Source organism: Carassius gibelio, chromosome B16 (assembly GCF_023724105.1).
Source record: "Carassius gibelio isolate Cgi1373 ecotype wild population from Czech Republic chromosome B16, carGib1.2-hapl.c, whole genome shotgun sequence".
NCBI lineage: Eukaryota > Metazoa > Chordata > Actinopteri > Cypriniformes > Cyprinidae > Carassius > Carassius gibelio.
Genome location: NC_068411.1, coordinates 19,568,329 through 19,586,231, shown reverse-complemented (window position 1 = coordinate 19,586,231; position 17,903 = coordinate 19,568,329). Strand labels below are relative to the sequence as shown.

The window sequence follows — 17,903 nt, the reverse complement described above, 5'->3', positions numbered from 1 at the left end:
CTCGCGTCCTTTTTTAAAACCCAAAGAGTTGGTAAATCAAATGAAGATCACGTCTCTGCATCATGCATGTGTTTAGAAATGAGACTTCATCTCAATCTGAATTTACAAGGGCTGGTTCATATGTTTCTGTGGCAACAGTAATCATCTAATTACACTAATGAGACAATAACTCTTAATCGAATGTTTTAATGAAACTCAGAACAGATCCTAGTGTATAACATGGGAAAAATGCACAAGCTCCTCAAGTGTGTTTGATTAAATGCCTTTCACAACATAGGAATGAACTGTTAAATGCAGTTTCCATTTGAAACAGCACAAACATACACATCAAAAGCACTGTGTTTGAATACATATGTGCAATGGTATTTTTTTTTAGATGGATTACAGATTGACTGAGTAAAGCTGGACAGAGTGCATTCAGAAAGCATGAAAATGGCTGGATCGTCTTTGATTAAAAACAAAGAACAATGTAAGCCAAATAAATGAGCCTGTCAGTCTATTTCCAGTGTGACCAGAAGTGTATCACCCCTAAAATATCAGCCCACTCTCTCAAGAGATAATATATTGCTTGAAGACGCTGGGAAATCCTTCTTTTCGAGGTGTCAGAGACTAAAGCCATCAGCTGTTGCCAAATTCTGTGATTCTACATCACCCTAATGTGACATTAGCTGAAATGGGTAGGAGTCGGTGAAACAATAAACTTATTCAGTGCATTTCATTGTACAGATCATGAAACTCCTTTCTTTACTGAATACCGCAGTGAGAGCAACAGATTGGGCGAGTCATGTCAGATTTGTATGAATTAAGACATTTACACTGTTCTTTTTAAACTACTGATACATTTTATGCATTTTCAATTAGAAAAGAAGATTTACATTAGTGAGGCGGAGATGGTTTTTTAAAAAGGACAGCACTTCTGTTGACATCCTGTATTTACTTAAAAGATTGATAGGCTGCATTAATTAGGTCAATGGGAACCGGGAACACTTCCCATAACACCCCATGTACTTGTTACTTTGTTGCCAAAAAAAATGGCATATACGATAATATTAGTATGTTTCTTTCTTGTTCCAAGGTCACCAGATAGTATCCAGATCAGATGGTTACTGCAGTTATTCGGCTCCAGATCAAATGGTGGATCAGCACGTAGAGATGACCTCTACAACCCTAAATATCAGCGGAGATCGGGACGACTAGATGAGCCCCAGAGGCAGATCCCCTCCAAACACCTTGTCACCTAGATGGGCATCAGGACAAGACCACAGGAACCAGTTGAGACCTCTGCACAATCTGACTCTGCTGCATCCTAGATTTAAATGGCTGGTCTGTCTGGCCTGAGGAAAATGACAAACTATTATAACACTATTTCCCAGTTTAATACTGTAATGCTGCTTTGACACAATTTACACTGAAAGAAGCGCTATATACATAATGGAGACTTGACTTGTTTGTGTCCCTCCACTGATAGCCAACACACCTACCACTTTCAAGGCCCAGAAAGGAAGTAAAGACATCATTGAAGCAGTCTATGTGACTCCGGTGGTTTAACCCCAATTTTGTGATGCCACAGAAATGTCCAAAAAACAAAACAAAATAAAACAAAACTAAACTTTCTATTCCACAATGTCTTCACTTCCGCATTGGCACACAATGCATGCATGTTGTGATGATGTGAGACCAGTGTCACCTGATCCTTCAGAATTCATTCTTATTTGCTGGTTTGGTGCTCAGCAAACATTTATTATTCTTATCAATGTTGAAAAACTTGTTCTGCTTAATATATTTGACTGCCTATTATTTTATGAAAAGAACTGAAAAGAACAGCAACTATTATAAAGAACATTTTTTGTAACATTTTGTAAATGTCTTTGTAGTAACGTTGAATCAATTTCATTCATACTTGCTAAATAAGAATAATCATATCTTTCAAAAATCAGTTTTTAAATTATTATTATTACTTTCCTTCTAAAATCCAATCCAGCTGGAAGCTTCTACTTCAGAGAACAGGTTAGTACAAAACTCAGTTTGTGGCGCTCATACTGTTTGAGCTAGCGTGTCTAACATGTTGTGTGCACATTGGTCTTGTGATGCCCTATTTATGATGAATGAGCTGCACCACATGGTTATGACTTCCATTTTATGGGCTATGAGAGGATAGTTTGGAAAGTTTTGAAAAAGAAGAGGAAAAGAGAAAATAAGTAACAAATATATTGCATTTGATCACAGGCTACACGCTGATTCCATGTGTGGTACAATTATTTTGTGACACCAGTGACGATGGTGTGTGAGTGTTTTGTGTGTCTGAGTTCATGACGTGTTTCTCATTGTGCTTGTTGTATGTGAGGTGGGGGATCTGCGGCCTTGTCACCCTCCTCTGCTGGTGCCATGATAATTTGACCCATGTGGCTTTAACCCTGGAGGCTCCATGATGAAGCCTGTCTCCAAATCTGGAACATGTTAACAGGTCACTCAGCCAAACAACTTGCTTTCTCTTATTTAGTGTTCCACAGAAGAAAGAACGTCACACAGGTTTGGAAAGACACAAGGGTGAGTAAATGATAAAACAGAACTTGAATTTCTTTAATGATTATTTCCAAACAGGTTCCCATTTGCCATTATTCAAAAAAACTAGTCAATGCTAAAATAACTAACTAACTAAAATAACTAACCATGCTAAAATGCCAAGTATCCTCAACAGCAACAAATAAGAATGGATTTATAAAGTTTTAACTTTAGCACCACTGTGCTGCAGAGCCCCAACTACAGAAAAAACTCACTGGTCCAAAATCATATACATTAAAGAACATATATTATATGATTATATGATAACTAATCAAGTTACACACAAAAAAAAAAAAAAAAAAAAAAAAAAAACATAAACATGGTGTCATGTGGCAAGTCATATCTTATTGTGATTAACTAAAACTATATTCAAATAAAATTTAAAACTGTTTTCTGTAACTTAAGTAAAGCAGACTTTTGTTTTTTAATCATTCAAAAAATGATTAAAATGAGAAATGCTGCCTAAATGTTCACTAAGCTGAAATAAAACAAATTGCAACTATATAGAAATATTTAAAAAAACAAAAAAAAAAACATCAAAAGCAAATAAAATTACTAAAACTAACATTAAACTGAAGATTAAAAATATTATTTAGTGCAGTCTAACAATTAGTCGCATCCAAAATAAAAGTTGTTCTGTATATATAAATACACATCCATGTATATATTTCAGAAAATAGGTTAAGTTTATATATTAAATGTTTTTATTTATAATATAAATTGTATAATAATAAATGTAGACATGTAAATTTTTCCAAATATATACTGCATGTGTATGTATTTATATACATTATATATATATATATATATATATATATATATATATATATATATATATATATATATATATATATACATGTACACATAACACATATATATTATGCAAACAAATCTTGATCAATCTTTTGACAGCAATACTATTATTAATTACTAATTACTATAATAGTATACGTGACTCAGGACCACAAAACCAGTCATAAGGGTCATTAAAAAATAAATAAAATAATAATCTTTCCATTGATGTGTGGTTTGTAAGGATCGGACAATATTTGGCCAAGATACAACTATTTAAAAAAGTTACCTTTAAAGTTATCCAAGTCCTTAGGAATGCAGATACTAATCAGAAATTAAGTTTTGATATATTTACAGTAGGGAATGTACAAAATATCTTCATAGAACATGATCTTTACAAAATATCCTAAAGATTTTTGGCATAAAAGAAAAATCAATCATTTTTACTGATACAAAGTATTGTTGGCTATTGCTACAAATATACTTGTGTGACTTATGAATGGTTTTGTGGTCCAGGGTGACATATTACTAGAAATTATAAAAAATATATATAATAATAATACAAAAATAAAACTGGAAAATATAAGGTAGAGTTTGTGCTCTTCTTCTGTAACCATTCATATGAATAGCTTTGACAGAAGAAAGTACTGTAACAACAAAAAATGACATTTTTCTCTTTGACTCTCTATGTATTTGACATGCTGAAACACAAAATGAATCTATAAACTCTATTCCAAACCCACAATCCACCGCTTTGACAGGCCAACTCGACATAAAACCTTCGAGTATCCAGCCAACTGTCTACACACACTCAAACTGACTAATACCATTTTAAAACCACAGATTCATATTGCACACCCATCCACAGGTAATATTTTGCCTACTGATTTGAACATAATCTTCTGACCTGTTGTAGTAAATACAAACATAAACCTCTCTGCCCTGCCTCTGCTCTCAGTGAGCTGGCACTGCTCGAGCCAAAACATTTACCAGCTATGCATCAAATTACAGACGAATTACGTTTCAATTGCTTTAACAAGCACTGCAATCCAAACAAACAGAAGAGGAGAGGAGCAAACTGGCTAATAAAGATGCCGGTATGTGTTATGGGCTGGTGAGGTACAAACATACGAGGACGAAGGAGATCAACAAAAAGGTATTTTAATTAGAATATCCAGGAGACAGGTAAATAAATCCACATCAGATCAACGAATAAACATCAACGAGAACGGACCAAATACCAAAAAGGAGACTTTAAATAAGGCAGCTGATAAGTGGAAAACAGGTGAGGGAGTTAACTAATAATTACTAATGAGCAAATTAATTAATACCCATAGAAACAAATGAGGCAGGAGAAAGAGAATCACAGAAAACTAAACCAAAACAGATCATGACCATAACAGAATGTGTGTCAGATACACAGTAAAAATTAATGCTCAGAAACAGAAAAAGTAAATAATATAGTAAATAATACTTGTTTATATATATTTGTCTTTACTGTCATCTGTGGTTCCATGAAGAAACTTTAACATTCATGGACACTTCATTGCACAAAAGGTTCTTTATAGTTGAAACCTTCTCTTTTGGAACCTTTAATTTAGTAATTTACATATATTTAGTTCATTATAATTAACCACACAAAAAAACAAGTATTTGTTGCTCAGCAGTAGAAATGCTGAACCCAATTTCCATGCAAGATGTATTAAACGCTACATATAGATTCACAAGAACAGTAACACAACTGACCATTGTTACTGTATCTCAGATTAATTGTTTTACAGAATTTATATCCAGCCAATTAATTTTTTTTTAGATGCAACTAACCACTTCTTAGCTTTAAAACTTTGGTTTTCTTCATAGTTTGTTCCAAAATATATATCATGTTTTGAAATGTGTCCAAGTCACAATATTTCTCCTACAACTGAGAAAAAAAAAACGTACAGCTGCATTCAACAATTTAGGATAATGATATAATATAATCTTCCCTATACTTTTAATGAATGAGAAATGAAGCGGACTGGAGCCTAATGAGCAGTTCACCCCGAGGGCTGTGAGGAAATGGGAAACCGATGGAGAGAGAAAGAGAGAGACAGAGCTTTTATAACACAAATTACTACTAGTAGAAATAGCAAAAAATGATTAAGCAAATAACATAAATTTGTCATTCAAAATAATAATAAATATTCTAGACTCAGGAATACTGTTTATTTGTGTGTGTAAGAGATGTAGGATGTTGTGTTGAGAGTGTGTGACAGGTCAAGAGTGTGTTTTGTAACTGTTGTAACTGCACCCCAGGCTGAGATATTTGGGATGGCTGGAGACAGGTTGTCATGGTGACTAGTAAATAGATGGAGAGTGTGTTTATACTGAACCTCAAACTTTGTCCCAATGTGTTTACAACCTCCCTTCACACACTCACTCCATCATTCCACTTTTTCTCTCTATCCGCTAGTTTGTTTTCCAGACTCTCATTAACAATGTTCAACATCAACCTGACAGACAAATGGGGAAGAAAGAGGTAGGAAAGAAAGAGAGAGGAAAAAAGAAGAAAACTGCAGATGGCACAAATATTAGCAAGCTATTAATTGCAAGAAAAAGACTATGTAAGAGTAGTTTGTTTTCTCTTTAGTCAACACATAAGCTCATATCATCATGGAGATGTATATTTGTCCTTAATGGCACATGAATGAACACATCTGTATAACAGGTACATTCTTGAGGGTCCACGGGGCCAGTAGGCAAGCAGTCTTAAAAAACATCTGGGTTAGTAAGGACATACACAGAAACATGGTTTCTGTCTTCTGGTTGGATAGATGATTAAGTGATCCACAGTAAAAAATGTTTTTTTTAAATTTTCAATTGACATATCTAACAAAATATAGCGAGGTCTACATTTAAAATGCGAAAAAATCCTAAAACAAAATAATAACAAATTTAGTTTAGATATTAAGACGAAATAAACAGTTAAAAGTTAATCCTAAATTATTAAATGTAAATGTAAAAGATAAACTAGTCTATTTTTGTAAATAAAAATATACTTTATCAGTTTCATTTATTTATAAAAAACAGCAATACTGTAAAAAATAATTTAATATAAATTATAAAATGTTAAATAAAAAAATTACTGTTTTCTATTCTAATATATTTTAAAATGTAATTTCTTTATTGTGATTGCAAAGCAAAAATTCACCAGCCATTACTCCAGTCTTCAGTGTCACATGATTTTTCAGAAATCGAATTTACTTTTGATTTGGTACTCAATAACATTTCTATTTTCTACAGTAAAAGTACCATTTTTCAGCATTTGTTGTTGAATTGAATCTTTTGTAATATTATAAATGTCTTCACAGTTACCGTTAAAATTATTAATTGCATTCATTTGTTACTGTCACTGTATTGCAAGAAAGCACATTATACACCATAATGTCTATAACGCATATTTCACTCAGTCATTCATGTAGACATTACATCATATCAACAGTTATAAGAGTTGATGGCTCTTACGTTTGTGTCAGCCACCATTGGGTTTCCCAGGTCACAAACCACAACTCTGGTATCATTCTCTGTCCGGTGCTCACAGTTCAGTCGCTGAAGATCCTGAGACAGAGAGAAAAAAGATTTCAGCTCTTCATCATGTAATGTATGATAGCTGCTTTGTGGAACTACATGCTGAATGTGTGAGGAACACAAACAGAAGCACAATGTACCTTCAGAACTAAAAATGTAAATAATATTTTAAATATTAAATACATTTTAAATATGAATAAAATAAAATAAAATAAAATGTGCATTACATCATTGAAAACAAAACCAGACAATAATAAACCCAGTCAATAACTAGCATAAGCCAATGAAGACAGGTCTCTGGAGGGTCAAGAAAGTACATGATGAATTTCCTCATAGTAATCACATCATACATCACTGAGGCCCTCCCCCTGTCATCTCATCAACCCCCTACATCAGTCTCTCTTTTCCTCCATCTCCCTCCTCTGGCAACCACTTCCTCTCACCAAAACAGAGTCAAACCGTAACCAGTCTGTTCCCAGAAGAGCAGCTAATGTACTTGTGCAAATTGCATTAAGAGCCACTCTCAAATACGTGCTGCAATTACCAGCTATACACTGCATCTGTTAAACTCATAACTGACAGACAGAGAGTGATCAGATCTTTTGTGGTCAGTGCCACAGAGCGCCAGTGTCTCGTGCGGGAAGTTGCAGCGATGCATGAACGGGATGATGGAATGACTGAATGACAGCCAGAGATATGAATAAAGATAAGTGAATGCAGGACTGTATGAAATGAGATAAACAGTCTGTTAGATCTGAGCAATGCATTACAGAGTACACCTAGACACGAGGCATGATTTAGACTACGGTTAATAAGAAACCATACCCACAATTAGATCAACATTCATTGCATTCCTGCCTCATTACAACATCAAAGACCCTGCAGCGCTCATGTTTGTGTTTTTAACTCCGAGTCTGAATGGATTACAGATTTAGCATTTTACCATGATGGATTTAAGGCTATTTAGTAAATTTGATATTTCACAAGACCTGAGCTCACGTTACACTGTGTCAAGACCAGGTGCAATGCGATAAAATGTAATCTTAGTCTTGGAAAATACAGCATGATGGATAGAACTATAGAGAGAATGATCAATAGTTAAACAAACAGACAGACAGATAACTTATAATGTATCTAATATTCATATTAAACATAAATTATTTATACACTATAATAAGCAATATAAACTTATGCATGAGCTGTTTTCTGGAAGAAGAGAATAGAGTGAGTGAGTCATAATCTAAACAGCAATGAGAGTCTGAGACTAAAATAAACCTTCTATAATTAGAGCAACTATAAATAAAAGACATCATACAAATGACTTTTACTAAACGCCGTATTAATTAACTTCTACATCCAATCGCCCACCCAGACATACAACAAAAACACAGACAGATTAACATTAACCGCTTTTCCACTATTGGGTCCATGAAAGCCAGGGTTAACAACAGACCAGGCCGAGCCAGTAGTCTCCAACTTTGAGCAACAAGACTAAAATCAAGGCTACTAGTCCTGCAGTACTACTTTACAACCCACCCTTAACATGCCTTCCTGGGACAAAAGACCCACAACACCACTGTTTTACCAGCATAAGCATGGACACATAGAGTAAATGTAGAGTTAAAAAGGATAGTGGGTAATGTTGTTTACCTCACGTCTGCGCTCCACACCAATATAGTCTGCCTCTGGTGGGAGGGTCACATGAAGCTCTGCCTCATACGCCCCCTCGCCCTCATTGGCTGCATTAATGGTCAACATAAGAAAGTTGTCATCCCCGATTAAAAGTTCAGTCCGGTCCCTATAAAAAATTAATAATCAAACCTGCATTTAAAATAACGTCTTATATGAGGCCGAAATCAGAGAATGACTTATAATAAAACATAAACAACTGATACATGACAGAACACTGCACATAATACAAATACACAAAACAATTGCATGCACTGTACTGATGTGTGTACTGTACTGATCAAACCCACTGACTCACATTTTAGCAGACAATTTGAGATCTGGGATGCACATGTTGTCTTCTCCACAGTCCAACAGGATGTTGGCCTAAGGGAGAGGAAGAAATATCTTCTCTTTCCGTTTTTTGGTTTGTTTGTTTGCTGAATTGAACTGTCTTACTTTCTCTCTACTTAACTCTTTTTGTATCAGACAACAAGATGTTGTCCGGGTTTTCATTGAAAAAAACCCTTATTTTAAATCCAGTATGTCACGTGGTCCTAACTGAATTATTAAAGTAAGCATGAATGCACACATGCATCATCTCACAAACAATGTGGAACATTCATGTTGCATGCAGACCTGCTCATGGTGGAAGGTCTTGCTGTAGTGGTCCAAAATGGGCCGCAGCTGTAGGCCAGGTGGAGGAGAGTTCTGGTCCAGACTGTAGTTCAGCGTCACGCTGATAGGACTCAGTTTATCTCTGAACTCTCCCTCATCCTACACGCAGACAGAGAAAAGAGAGGGAAAAGCTTATGATGTTAATTATCAGTATATCTACTATAATGAATGAAATGAATAATAATATCTAATAATAATATAATATCTACTATATTGATAATTATAATAATCATTTATGTTGTTGGATATTTGTGATAATATAACATAATATTAAAACAATTATAACTTTAATATTTATCTTATATTAGTATATCTAAAATAATAACCAATTTTGTTATTCTTATTTAATAATTTCCTGTTTCTAATTTCTGTTCTTATGTTGTTGGATGTTTGTGCAATATATCATAGTGAAAGGTCATGTTGCCTGAGATTTTATCGGATTGAGTTGGCAGATAAAAGTATTTCCCATGGCCTGTTATCATATAAACACCCAGAAACATTTAAGACTGCGTTCAATTCCTGTGTCACCTCGGCCCAGCAGAATTTTTGGTCTCATTTTTGAGACACACTCTCACGGAGGCGTTCTCTCATTGCTTATTCCGTCCAGATGAGCCGTGTTGCACTAGGAGCTTGGTTTGGCTCACAGTTAACTTTCCCATGGATTCAGTTATAGTGCAGATAAAACAAGAATTTATCATGAGGAACGGGGCCAGTTCAACAATGTTCTGTGCTCATGTGGACTATAAGGCTCACCCGCAGGTAAACAGAGTAGTTGTGGCAATGTTGGCGGTCCCCTTGACCCAGAACCAACTGCTGGGTTCTCTGGTGCTGGTGAGAGTCCATGAACAAGATCCTCTTAACTGCTCCACGCTGCTTCAGCCAGTCCAGCTGCAGGTCCATTCTTAGAGCTGAGGGAGAGAGAGAGAAAGATAGGCATGCTATTGTTAGCTCCACCTTTACAGACGCTAATTCCTGCAATTTCTGCTTGGACCAAACAGGTTTTGGACCATAAAAATTGCACGCTCCTAAGGTTAATTACCAGGGCTTCTGAACAACAATCAAATAGTGCTTCCAACTAACGTGCACTTCACAGCCACACCTGTTCTTTGTCATCTCCAAAACCATATGCACTGATTTTTAACAGGCCTGCATTCAGAAGTGCTGGGAAAGAGGCTTTTATTGCCTGTTGGTTTAACCGAGTTTGGCACCTTCTCCATTTTGACCATTACTGAAGCCACTTACATACAGATGTTCAACAAGTGCTGAGACACACAAACTCACACTGAGCGCAACACATACTGTATAAGTGAAAACGATAAAATATCTCTGTCAGCAAGCACCATGAGACAATGTGTAGTGGATGATGAAATAATATGCTTTCATTATTAGCCAGAGTGCAAAACTTGTAGCATTCTAGAAGTCTCGTTAATGTTTCCACAGAGGAACTGATTCCGTAAACAATATTCAATAGATACAATGAGCTCTGAAATGTAGAAGCCACAAAAACCGTGTCTATTTGCTTTGAATCAAACATTTGGAGTTATTTGGTTTGCTTTGAAAACTTTTTGAAAAGCTTAAAATAAATGGGAATATTCCTTCCAGAACCAGGTTAAACAGAGATTACCATTGTGTTGATGAAGTAACGTGTACGAGTGGCCAAATATAAATCTTCAAGACATTTATTGATAAGACTATATCCATTTACTGAAACGAAATCCATTTAATTAACAGAAAAATGTATGCACTTACCTACATAATCAGGAATACCAATCCCAGAGATCTTTGCGCACACATTTACTGACAGACTGAGATAAAGAAATAAAGAAAGAAAGAGTCATTTAGTACAGCATAACAACATTTAAGTGATGTTAAAAACACTGTGGAGTGGGATTGTTAATATGGGTGGAGTGTTTATAGATGGAGCCGAATGGAGACGTGGGATGCTGAGGGACCCTGTGCTCCTCAATATTTAATTACTTAATCGAATTTGCCTCTTCTTTCTCTACCATTTGTCCTTTCCTTGCTTCATTTCTCTATGCCTCCCTCTCTTTAATAGTGTAGTAATGTAGGCTAGCAATTAGAAAGGCCCAAGAGTGACTCTTCCTGTTGACGCCAGTGAAAAAGGGGCAAAACCATTTTCTCAAAGCCATTCTCTCACTTTCTCAAAGATCTCATACAAATTATTTTCTTGTCATTATATATTGTAGTAACATATAAAAAGCCCATTTATCTGAAGCGTAATATGCAAACACCCACACAAATACAGTACCGACACAGCACATAATGTTCCAGCTATGGGTCGCACAATTAATTTACTGGAATCTGAAGATGGCAGTTCATTTGCCGCAAGGTTTTTGTGTAAAACTAGCCCTTCATTTGCAAAGAAACACAAATAGAACCAGGACGGAGGATTTAAAACATGCTACTCCATCACAAACATGCTGTAAGGTGAGAGCGCATAAAAACACGCTTACACCTCTCCAGCTGGTGCTCAATAACTGTATTTCCGTTATGTTGAACGTGTAATGATATCTGTGCTCAGGGACTCACAACTGCAGTCTTAATGGCCCAAAGGGCCAATCCGATGCAAAACATTCCATACAACCCAAATATGTCTAATCAGAAACACCCCATTAGCCCCCCTACACACACTAACACAGCATTGAGCGTGTCTGAGTTTAAATTAGCGATAAACAGCTGGATGCTGTGCCTCATGAACAACACGAAATACCCATGAGGCCGTGGCTGATGGAATCCAGCATTGTGCATTGTGCTCTAACCACGCAAACCCTACCATGACCCCTCCAGGTAGTGGTGCATTTTAAAATGCACAGCTGAAGTCATGTGTGTGCTGTACAGAGAGTATGCATATGGAGGAAGTGGCCCCGCTATACATAATTGAATGATGCCTTGTTAGTTCTCCTCCCCTGTGGCAAGGATAGACGCATAATCACGCACATACAAACACTCCAGTGCCCAGTGTTTGACCCCTCTGACCCCTGCTCTGACCCCAATGCAACTTTTCCGACTCGGCCGCCCAACTGCCATTTGTAATTACTGCCCACTCCTCAGAGTATTAATGGGACTCTTGTGTGTGTTGTTTGACATGAGTAATTTCACACACTTTTAAACTCTGCATATATGTAGGTTGTTTAAAATACAGAGTTTTAACATTTAATATACGCCTGCTTTGCAAATTTTCCAATTTAGGGTTAGGGTTAGGGTTAAGGGAATTCCTGAAATATTTACCTCAAAAACCTTTGTTTCTTTTAGACTGAAGAAATACAGACATGAACATCTTGGATGACATGAGGGTGAGTAAATTATCAGGAATTTTTTATTCTGGAAGTGAAGTAATCCTTTAACTTCTGTCTCTCTGTCTTGTTTTGTTTCTCTGTGCCCATCTGTGTGATTCAAAGTTTCTCTCTGTCTCTCTCTATTTCCAACCACAGTTTGTACATTTATTTTCCTAAGCTACTCTTTTGTTATTGCAGAATTCCACACTTTAGTTCTTTCGTTTGTCTCTCCAAAACCTCCAGTTCTTTCTTCCCCACGCCAACCCTAACACACAGGCACATGCACCATAAGCACCCAAACAGATCTGGCATGTTTACAGTCACGGGGCCCAAAAACTGCTTGTGGGACACAATGTCCATCCACATAAGGGGTAAGAATGCAGGGTTGTGTGTATGTTTGTGTGGTTTGGAAGAATGCACTGATACTTCCAGAAACACTTAGTTTTACCACAGAGAAGGAAAAAACTGCTGTAATGTGGTACTAGTGACCACATGGTTTTAAAACCTCCCAGTCAGCCATTGCTCTTTGGCCCAGACTACTTTGGTTTACCCTTAACCAGAACTAAAGATCAACATATCTGTCCCATCAGCTGAACACTTCATCTAGAAGAGATAAATCAAAACATAAACTTCCATGTGTTTTTGTTGTAGTACATAAGCTCAGAAGCTAAGAGTATACTTCAGTAACTAGCACTGGATGAATGTAGCTGACACTTACCAGGTTACCATATCATCAGAATTGGGCATGCGGCAGGACTTGTCCTCAGGGTTGAGAATTCTGGGTGTCAAAATTAGCTGAGCGTCCACCGTGACCACTGGCCTTGCCCTAGTATTGTCGAGACAAAATTACAGGGATGATATTACAAAAATAAATAATACATTACAGATAATTGATATGATTTTTTTTTTGCAGTAATGAGTTTGAATGGGAAGCTGAATTCAGATCTTCACATAAACAATAAAAACCCACTTAATTAGACTGGTAAAAGGGGTCATATGATGCATTGCAATTTCAAGTTTTCCTTTCTGAGTGTTAAAAGCTGTTTGTGCATAGATAAGATCCGTAAAGTAGCAAAAATTTAAAGGGTTAGTTCGCCCAAAAATGAAAATTATGTCATTAATAACTCACCCTTATGCTGTTCCAAACATGTAAGACCTCCTTTTATCTTCAGAACACAGTTTAAGATATTTTAGATTTAGACCGAGAGCTCTCAGTGCCTCCATTGAAGCTGTGTGTATGGTACACTGTCCATGTCCAGAAAGGTAAGAAAAACATCATCAAAGTAGTCCATGTGACATCAGAGGGTCCGTTGGAATTTTTTGAAGCATCGAAAATACATTTTGGTCCAAAAATAGCAAAAACGATGACTTTATTCAGCATTGTCTTCTCTTCCGTGTCTGTTGTGAGAGAGATTTCAAATCAAAGCAGTCTGGTTATCCGGTTCACGAACGATTCATTCAGTTCACCAAATCGAACTGAATCGTTTTAAACTGTTCGCGTCTCTAATGCGCATTAATCCACAAATTACTTAAGCTGTTAACTTTTTTAATGTGGCTGACACTCCCTCTGAGTTCAAACAAACCAATATCACGGAGTTCATGTACTCAAACAGTACACTGACTGAACTGCTGTGAAGAGAGAACTGAAGATGAACACCGAGCCGAGCCAGATAACGAACAAAACATTGACTCGTTCATGAGTCAAGAACCGTTTCTGTCAGACGCGTCCGATTCGTGAACCGAGGAGCTGATGATACTGCTCATGTGTGATTCAGCGTGAAGTAGACTGACACACAGAGCGTCTGAACTGAACTGATTCTGTGCTAGTCTTATGAGCGCAGGTAAACCGAAGGCTTGAATCAAGGGAAATCATCGCAAATGACGCCATTATGTTGAGTGCAAAAGAACCGGTGAACCGTTTTCTTCAACCGGTTTATTGAATCGAACTGTCCGAAAGAACTACTGGTGATCCAAACATCGATGCAACCGGTTCTTGACTCGAGAACGAGTCAGTGTTTTGTTCGTTATCTGGCTCGGCTCGATATTCATCTTCACAGCAGTTCAGTCAGTGTACTGTTTAAGTGCATGCATTACTCCGGGATATTGGTTTGTTTGAACTCAGAGGGAGTGTCAGCCACATTTAAAAAAAAGTTAACAAGTCATTTGTGGACTAATGCGTATTAGAGATGCGAACCGTTTAAAACGATTCAGTTCGATTTGGTCAACTGAATGATTCGTTCGCGAACCGGATATCCAGACTGTTTTGATTTGAACTATCTCTCACAACAGACACGGAAGATAAGACAATGCTGAATAAAGTCGTCGTTTTTGCTATTTTTGGACCAAAATGTATTTTCGATGCTGCAAAAAATTCCAACGGACCCTCTGATGTCACATGGACTACTTTGATGATGTTTTTCTTACCTTTCTGGACATGGACAGTATAACGTACACACAGCTTCAATGGAGGGACTGAGAGCTCTCGGACTAAATCTAAAATATCTTAAACTGTGTTCTGAAGATAAAAGGAGGTCTTACATGTTTGGAACAGCATATGGGTGAGTTATTAATGACATAATTTTCATTTTTGGGCGAACTAACCCTTTAAGTCTCAAACCCAAAAAGATATTCTTTATAAAAGTTAAGACTTGTTTACGCCCTCCTAAAATGCCTTGTTTAAACACTTTAAGTCACTTTGTTGGAAGATTTGCATAACACCGCCCCTAATGTTCATGCAAAGAAAGATTGATAACTTTTATTCTCGCTGTAGTATTGTTGCTGCTGCCACCAATATGCAATAGCTCAAAGTTGTTTCAAAGGAAGATAATAATAATAATAAAAAAAAAAACATAAAATAACCGGCATTAATGAACTTTTCACAATAAGACCAGGAACACTAGGATATTTATTAAGTAGATATAAATATAAATTTAGTTTTCAAACCTAACCCACTAAACACTGGACGTCGGATAGACGTGCAGATCATGTCTATATTAGGTCCGTCGGTCTATGGCCATTTCTGAACATCTAGTTGACGTCCAAAAACTAGGTCCACTATTTAGACGTCCAACCATGACCCAACTTGGACGTCATCTTGACGTTCAACATTTAACTTTTGAACTGGGTAATTCATTGGATGTCATTTGGACGTCTATAACAGGTTCAGAAAATGTACGATTAATATGTAATATTTGTTTTATAGGGCCTATCAACATGATTAATACATGAAGAGTTCAGATGCAAAAGCCTCTAAGTGCCATTTGATTTTTTTTTTTCTAGAATGATCATTTTTATCAAGCTTGTTGATTTAAGTTCAATAATTTCACTTAAATGGCAATACAAATTAAATATAAATGTTCATTTAAGTGAAAGTACTTAACTATACAGGCTTTATAAAATTGACCATTCTAGAAGAATTTCAGATGGCACACAAATAATATAAAAAAATTAATTGAAGCCATTGCTCAGGACGCCTATTTCAGTTATATCTGTCATACAGAATGACCATTCTATGCACTTTTTTTACATAAAGAATCACTTACAGAACATTTAGCTAACAGAAACTAAACATTCAGAGTCCTATTCTAATAGAACATCATACAGGCTGAGTAAATGAGAACTTAACATGAGGTCAGTCTCTGTTCTGCTTGGGTTTCACTTTCAGCCTGTTGAGACTAGCACTCAAACTGGATTAACAGTGGAAATGTTAGCTTACACAAATACAGCAGAGCCCACTACAGCTAATCGCTTTAATTCTGACACCAAGACACCGCTAGTGCGTGAGAGTGTGTGCTGGGACATGTTAATGTGCCTGTGTGTTTTTGGTGGCTTTGAGGCAGGAAAAAGGGACTGTTTTGAAACATTTCTGAGGGAAACCTGATCTGAAACACCCAATCGAAGTCTTGGCTACTCAGACTAGACATGCCACAAGTCTGTAGATAATGTTCGCTGACTACTTCTGTCAACTACAGCTAAGGAATTCTTCATGAATGCATTATGAAGCTAGACATTTCAATATTTTCTGTTATGCATTTTGAAAATGTGTTACAATCGTCTCATAGAACAGAGAAAAACAACTTCATGTGTATCAGGTTTTCTTCCAGCTAAACCTCAAACACAGGTGTTTTCTGTGCCGTTCACTCTAATGGGGAAAGCATGTGTGTAGAAAACTGAGTTTAGGCCAGAAAAAATATGGGATGCTACACACAAACACGCTAATATATATATTTATACACCTGCTACATACATATATACGTATCAAATTTTATATTAGAATAAATAAGATACATAAAACATTATATATATTATTTTTTTTTATTTTTTTTATTAAAGCTTTAAATCTAAACCTATATATAGATGTATGAATGTATATATATATATATATATATATATATATATATATATATATATATATATATATATATATATATAAACACTGGCATCAGTTGATCAAAAAGTACTCATATAAAGTATAAAGTATAAATCTTTCAACATTTTGACAATGTTGTATTGTTATGGTGTATGTAAAGTATACAATTTCTCACCTGTAGGCCACAACTTTACTCACTCCAAATGCACCGACCAGCAAATCTGTAAAGAGAGTGAAATATACTTAGAGCTGCAGAATGGACACAATATGATACAGAAAAAGTGTGTTGCAAGAGAAAGAGAACGAAAGAAAACGAGTGGCTGGATCATAAAGCTTCAAAGCATGCTGCAGCTGGAAGTGATTTGGGTCTCCAGCAGACTCCATCAAAGATTCGTCGACCCGTTTCTCATTCTACCAGCGTTGCATCTTACATCACCTGCCGTCCCTGAACAGGGCCATAGAGAAACCCTAGAGAGCCATGGAGAACGTGTGAGGCTTTAATCTTATTCTACTCAGAGGTGCACAGAGCCACATCTGATTAAGGTGAAGGTAAAACCGGCACACTGAGTAGTTCCCCTCTTCTCTTAATAAAAGTGGGCATGATAAACCTGACTTTCAAGCCATATGAGAGTTGAATGTGATGTTTGAATAATATATATCTATCTTAAATAAATTAATGCTCTTATTCAGCAAGGATACAACAGACTGATCAATTGGCCCAATTTACAGTTTACAGTAATTGTTTTTATCAAATATATGTAACCTTATATATATATAAATAAATAAATATATATATATATATATATATATATATATATATATATATATATATATATATATATATATATAAAATTTGTTAATTTGTTTAATTAAATGTACTGTATAACTGCATAACATATGTGCCCATTCTTCTTTCTTCCTTAATATATGATAATAATACAGACACATACATATAAATATATAAGTAATTT

At 36.0% G+C, this 17,903-nt stretch overlaps 1 protein-coding gene across 1 annotated transcript in view; it reads right to left on the bottom strand.

Annotated features, from left to right (window-relative positions):
- itga8 (integrin, alpha 8) overlaps positions 1-17,903 on the bottom strand; it is a 67,760-nt gene that overhangs the window by 18,462 nt on the left and 31,395 nt on the right. The window contains exons 14-21 of the mRNA XM_052579032.1: positions 17,108-17,153; positions 13,282-13,389; positions 11,017-11,072; positions 10,021-10,175; positions 9,229-9,366; positions 8,909-8,976; positions 8,572-8,719; positions 6,859-6,951 (exon numbers count right to left, since the gene is read on the bottom strand). Coding sequence (XP_052434992.1) covers positions 6,859-6,951; positions 8,572-8,719; positions 8,909-8,976; positions 9,229-9,366; positions 10,021-10,175; positions 11,017-11,072; positions 13,282-13,389; positions 17,108-17,153 — 812 coding nt within the window. The remainder of the gene's footprint in view (positions 1-6,858; positions 6,952-8,571; positions 8,720-8,908; positions 8,977-9,228; positions 9,367-10,020; positions 10,176-11,016; positions 11,073-13,281; positions 13,390-17,107; positions 17,154-17,903) is intronic.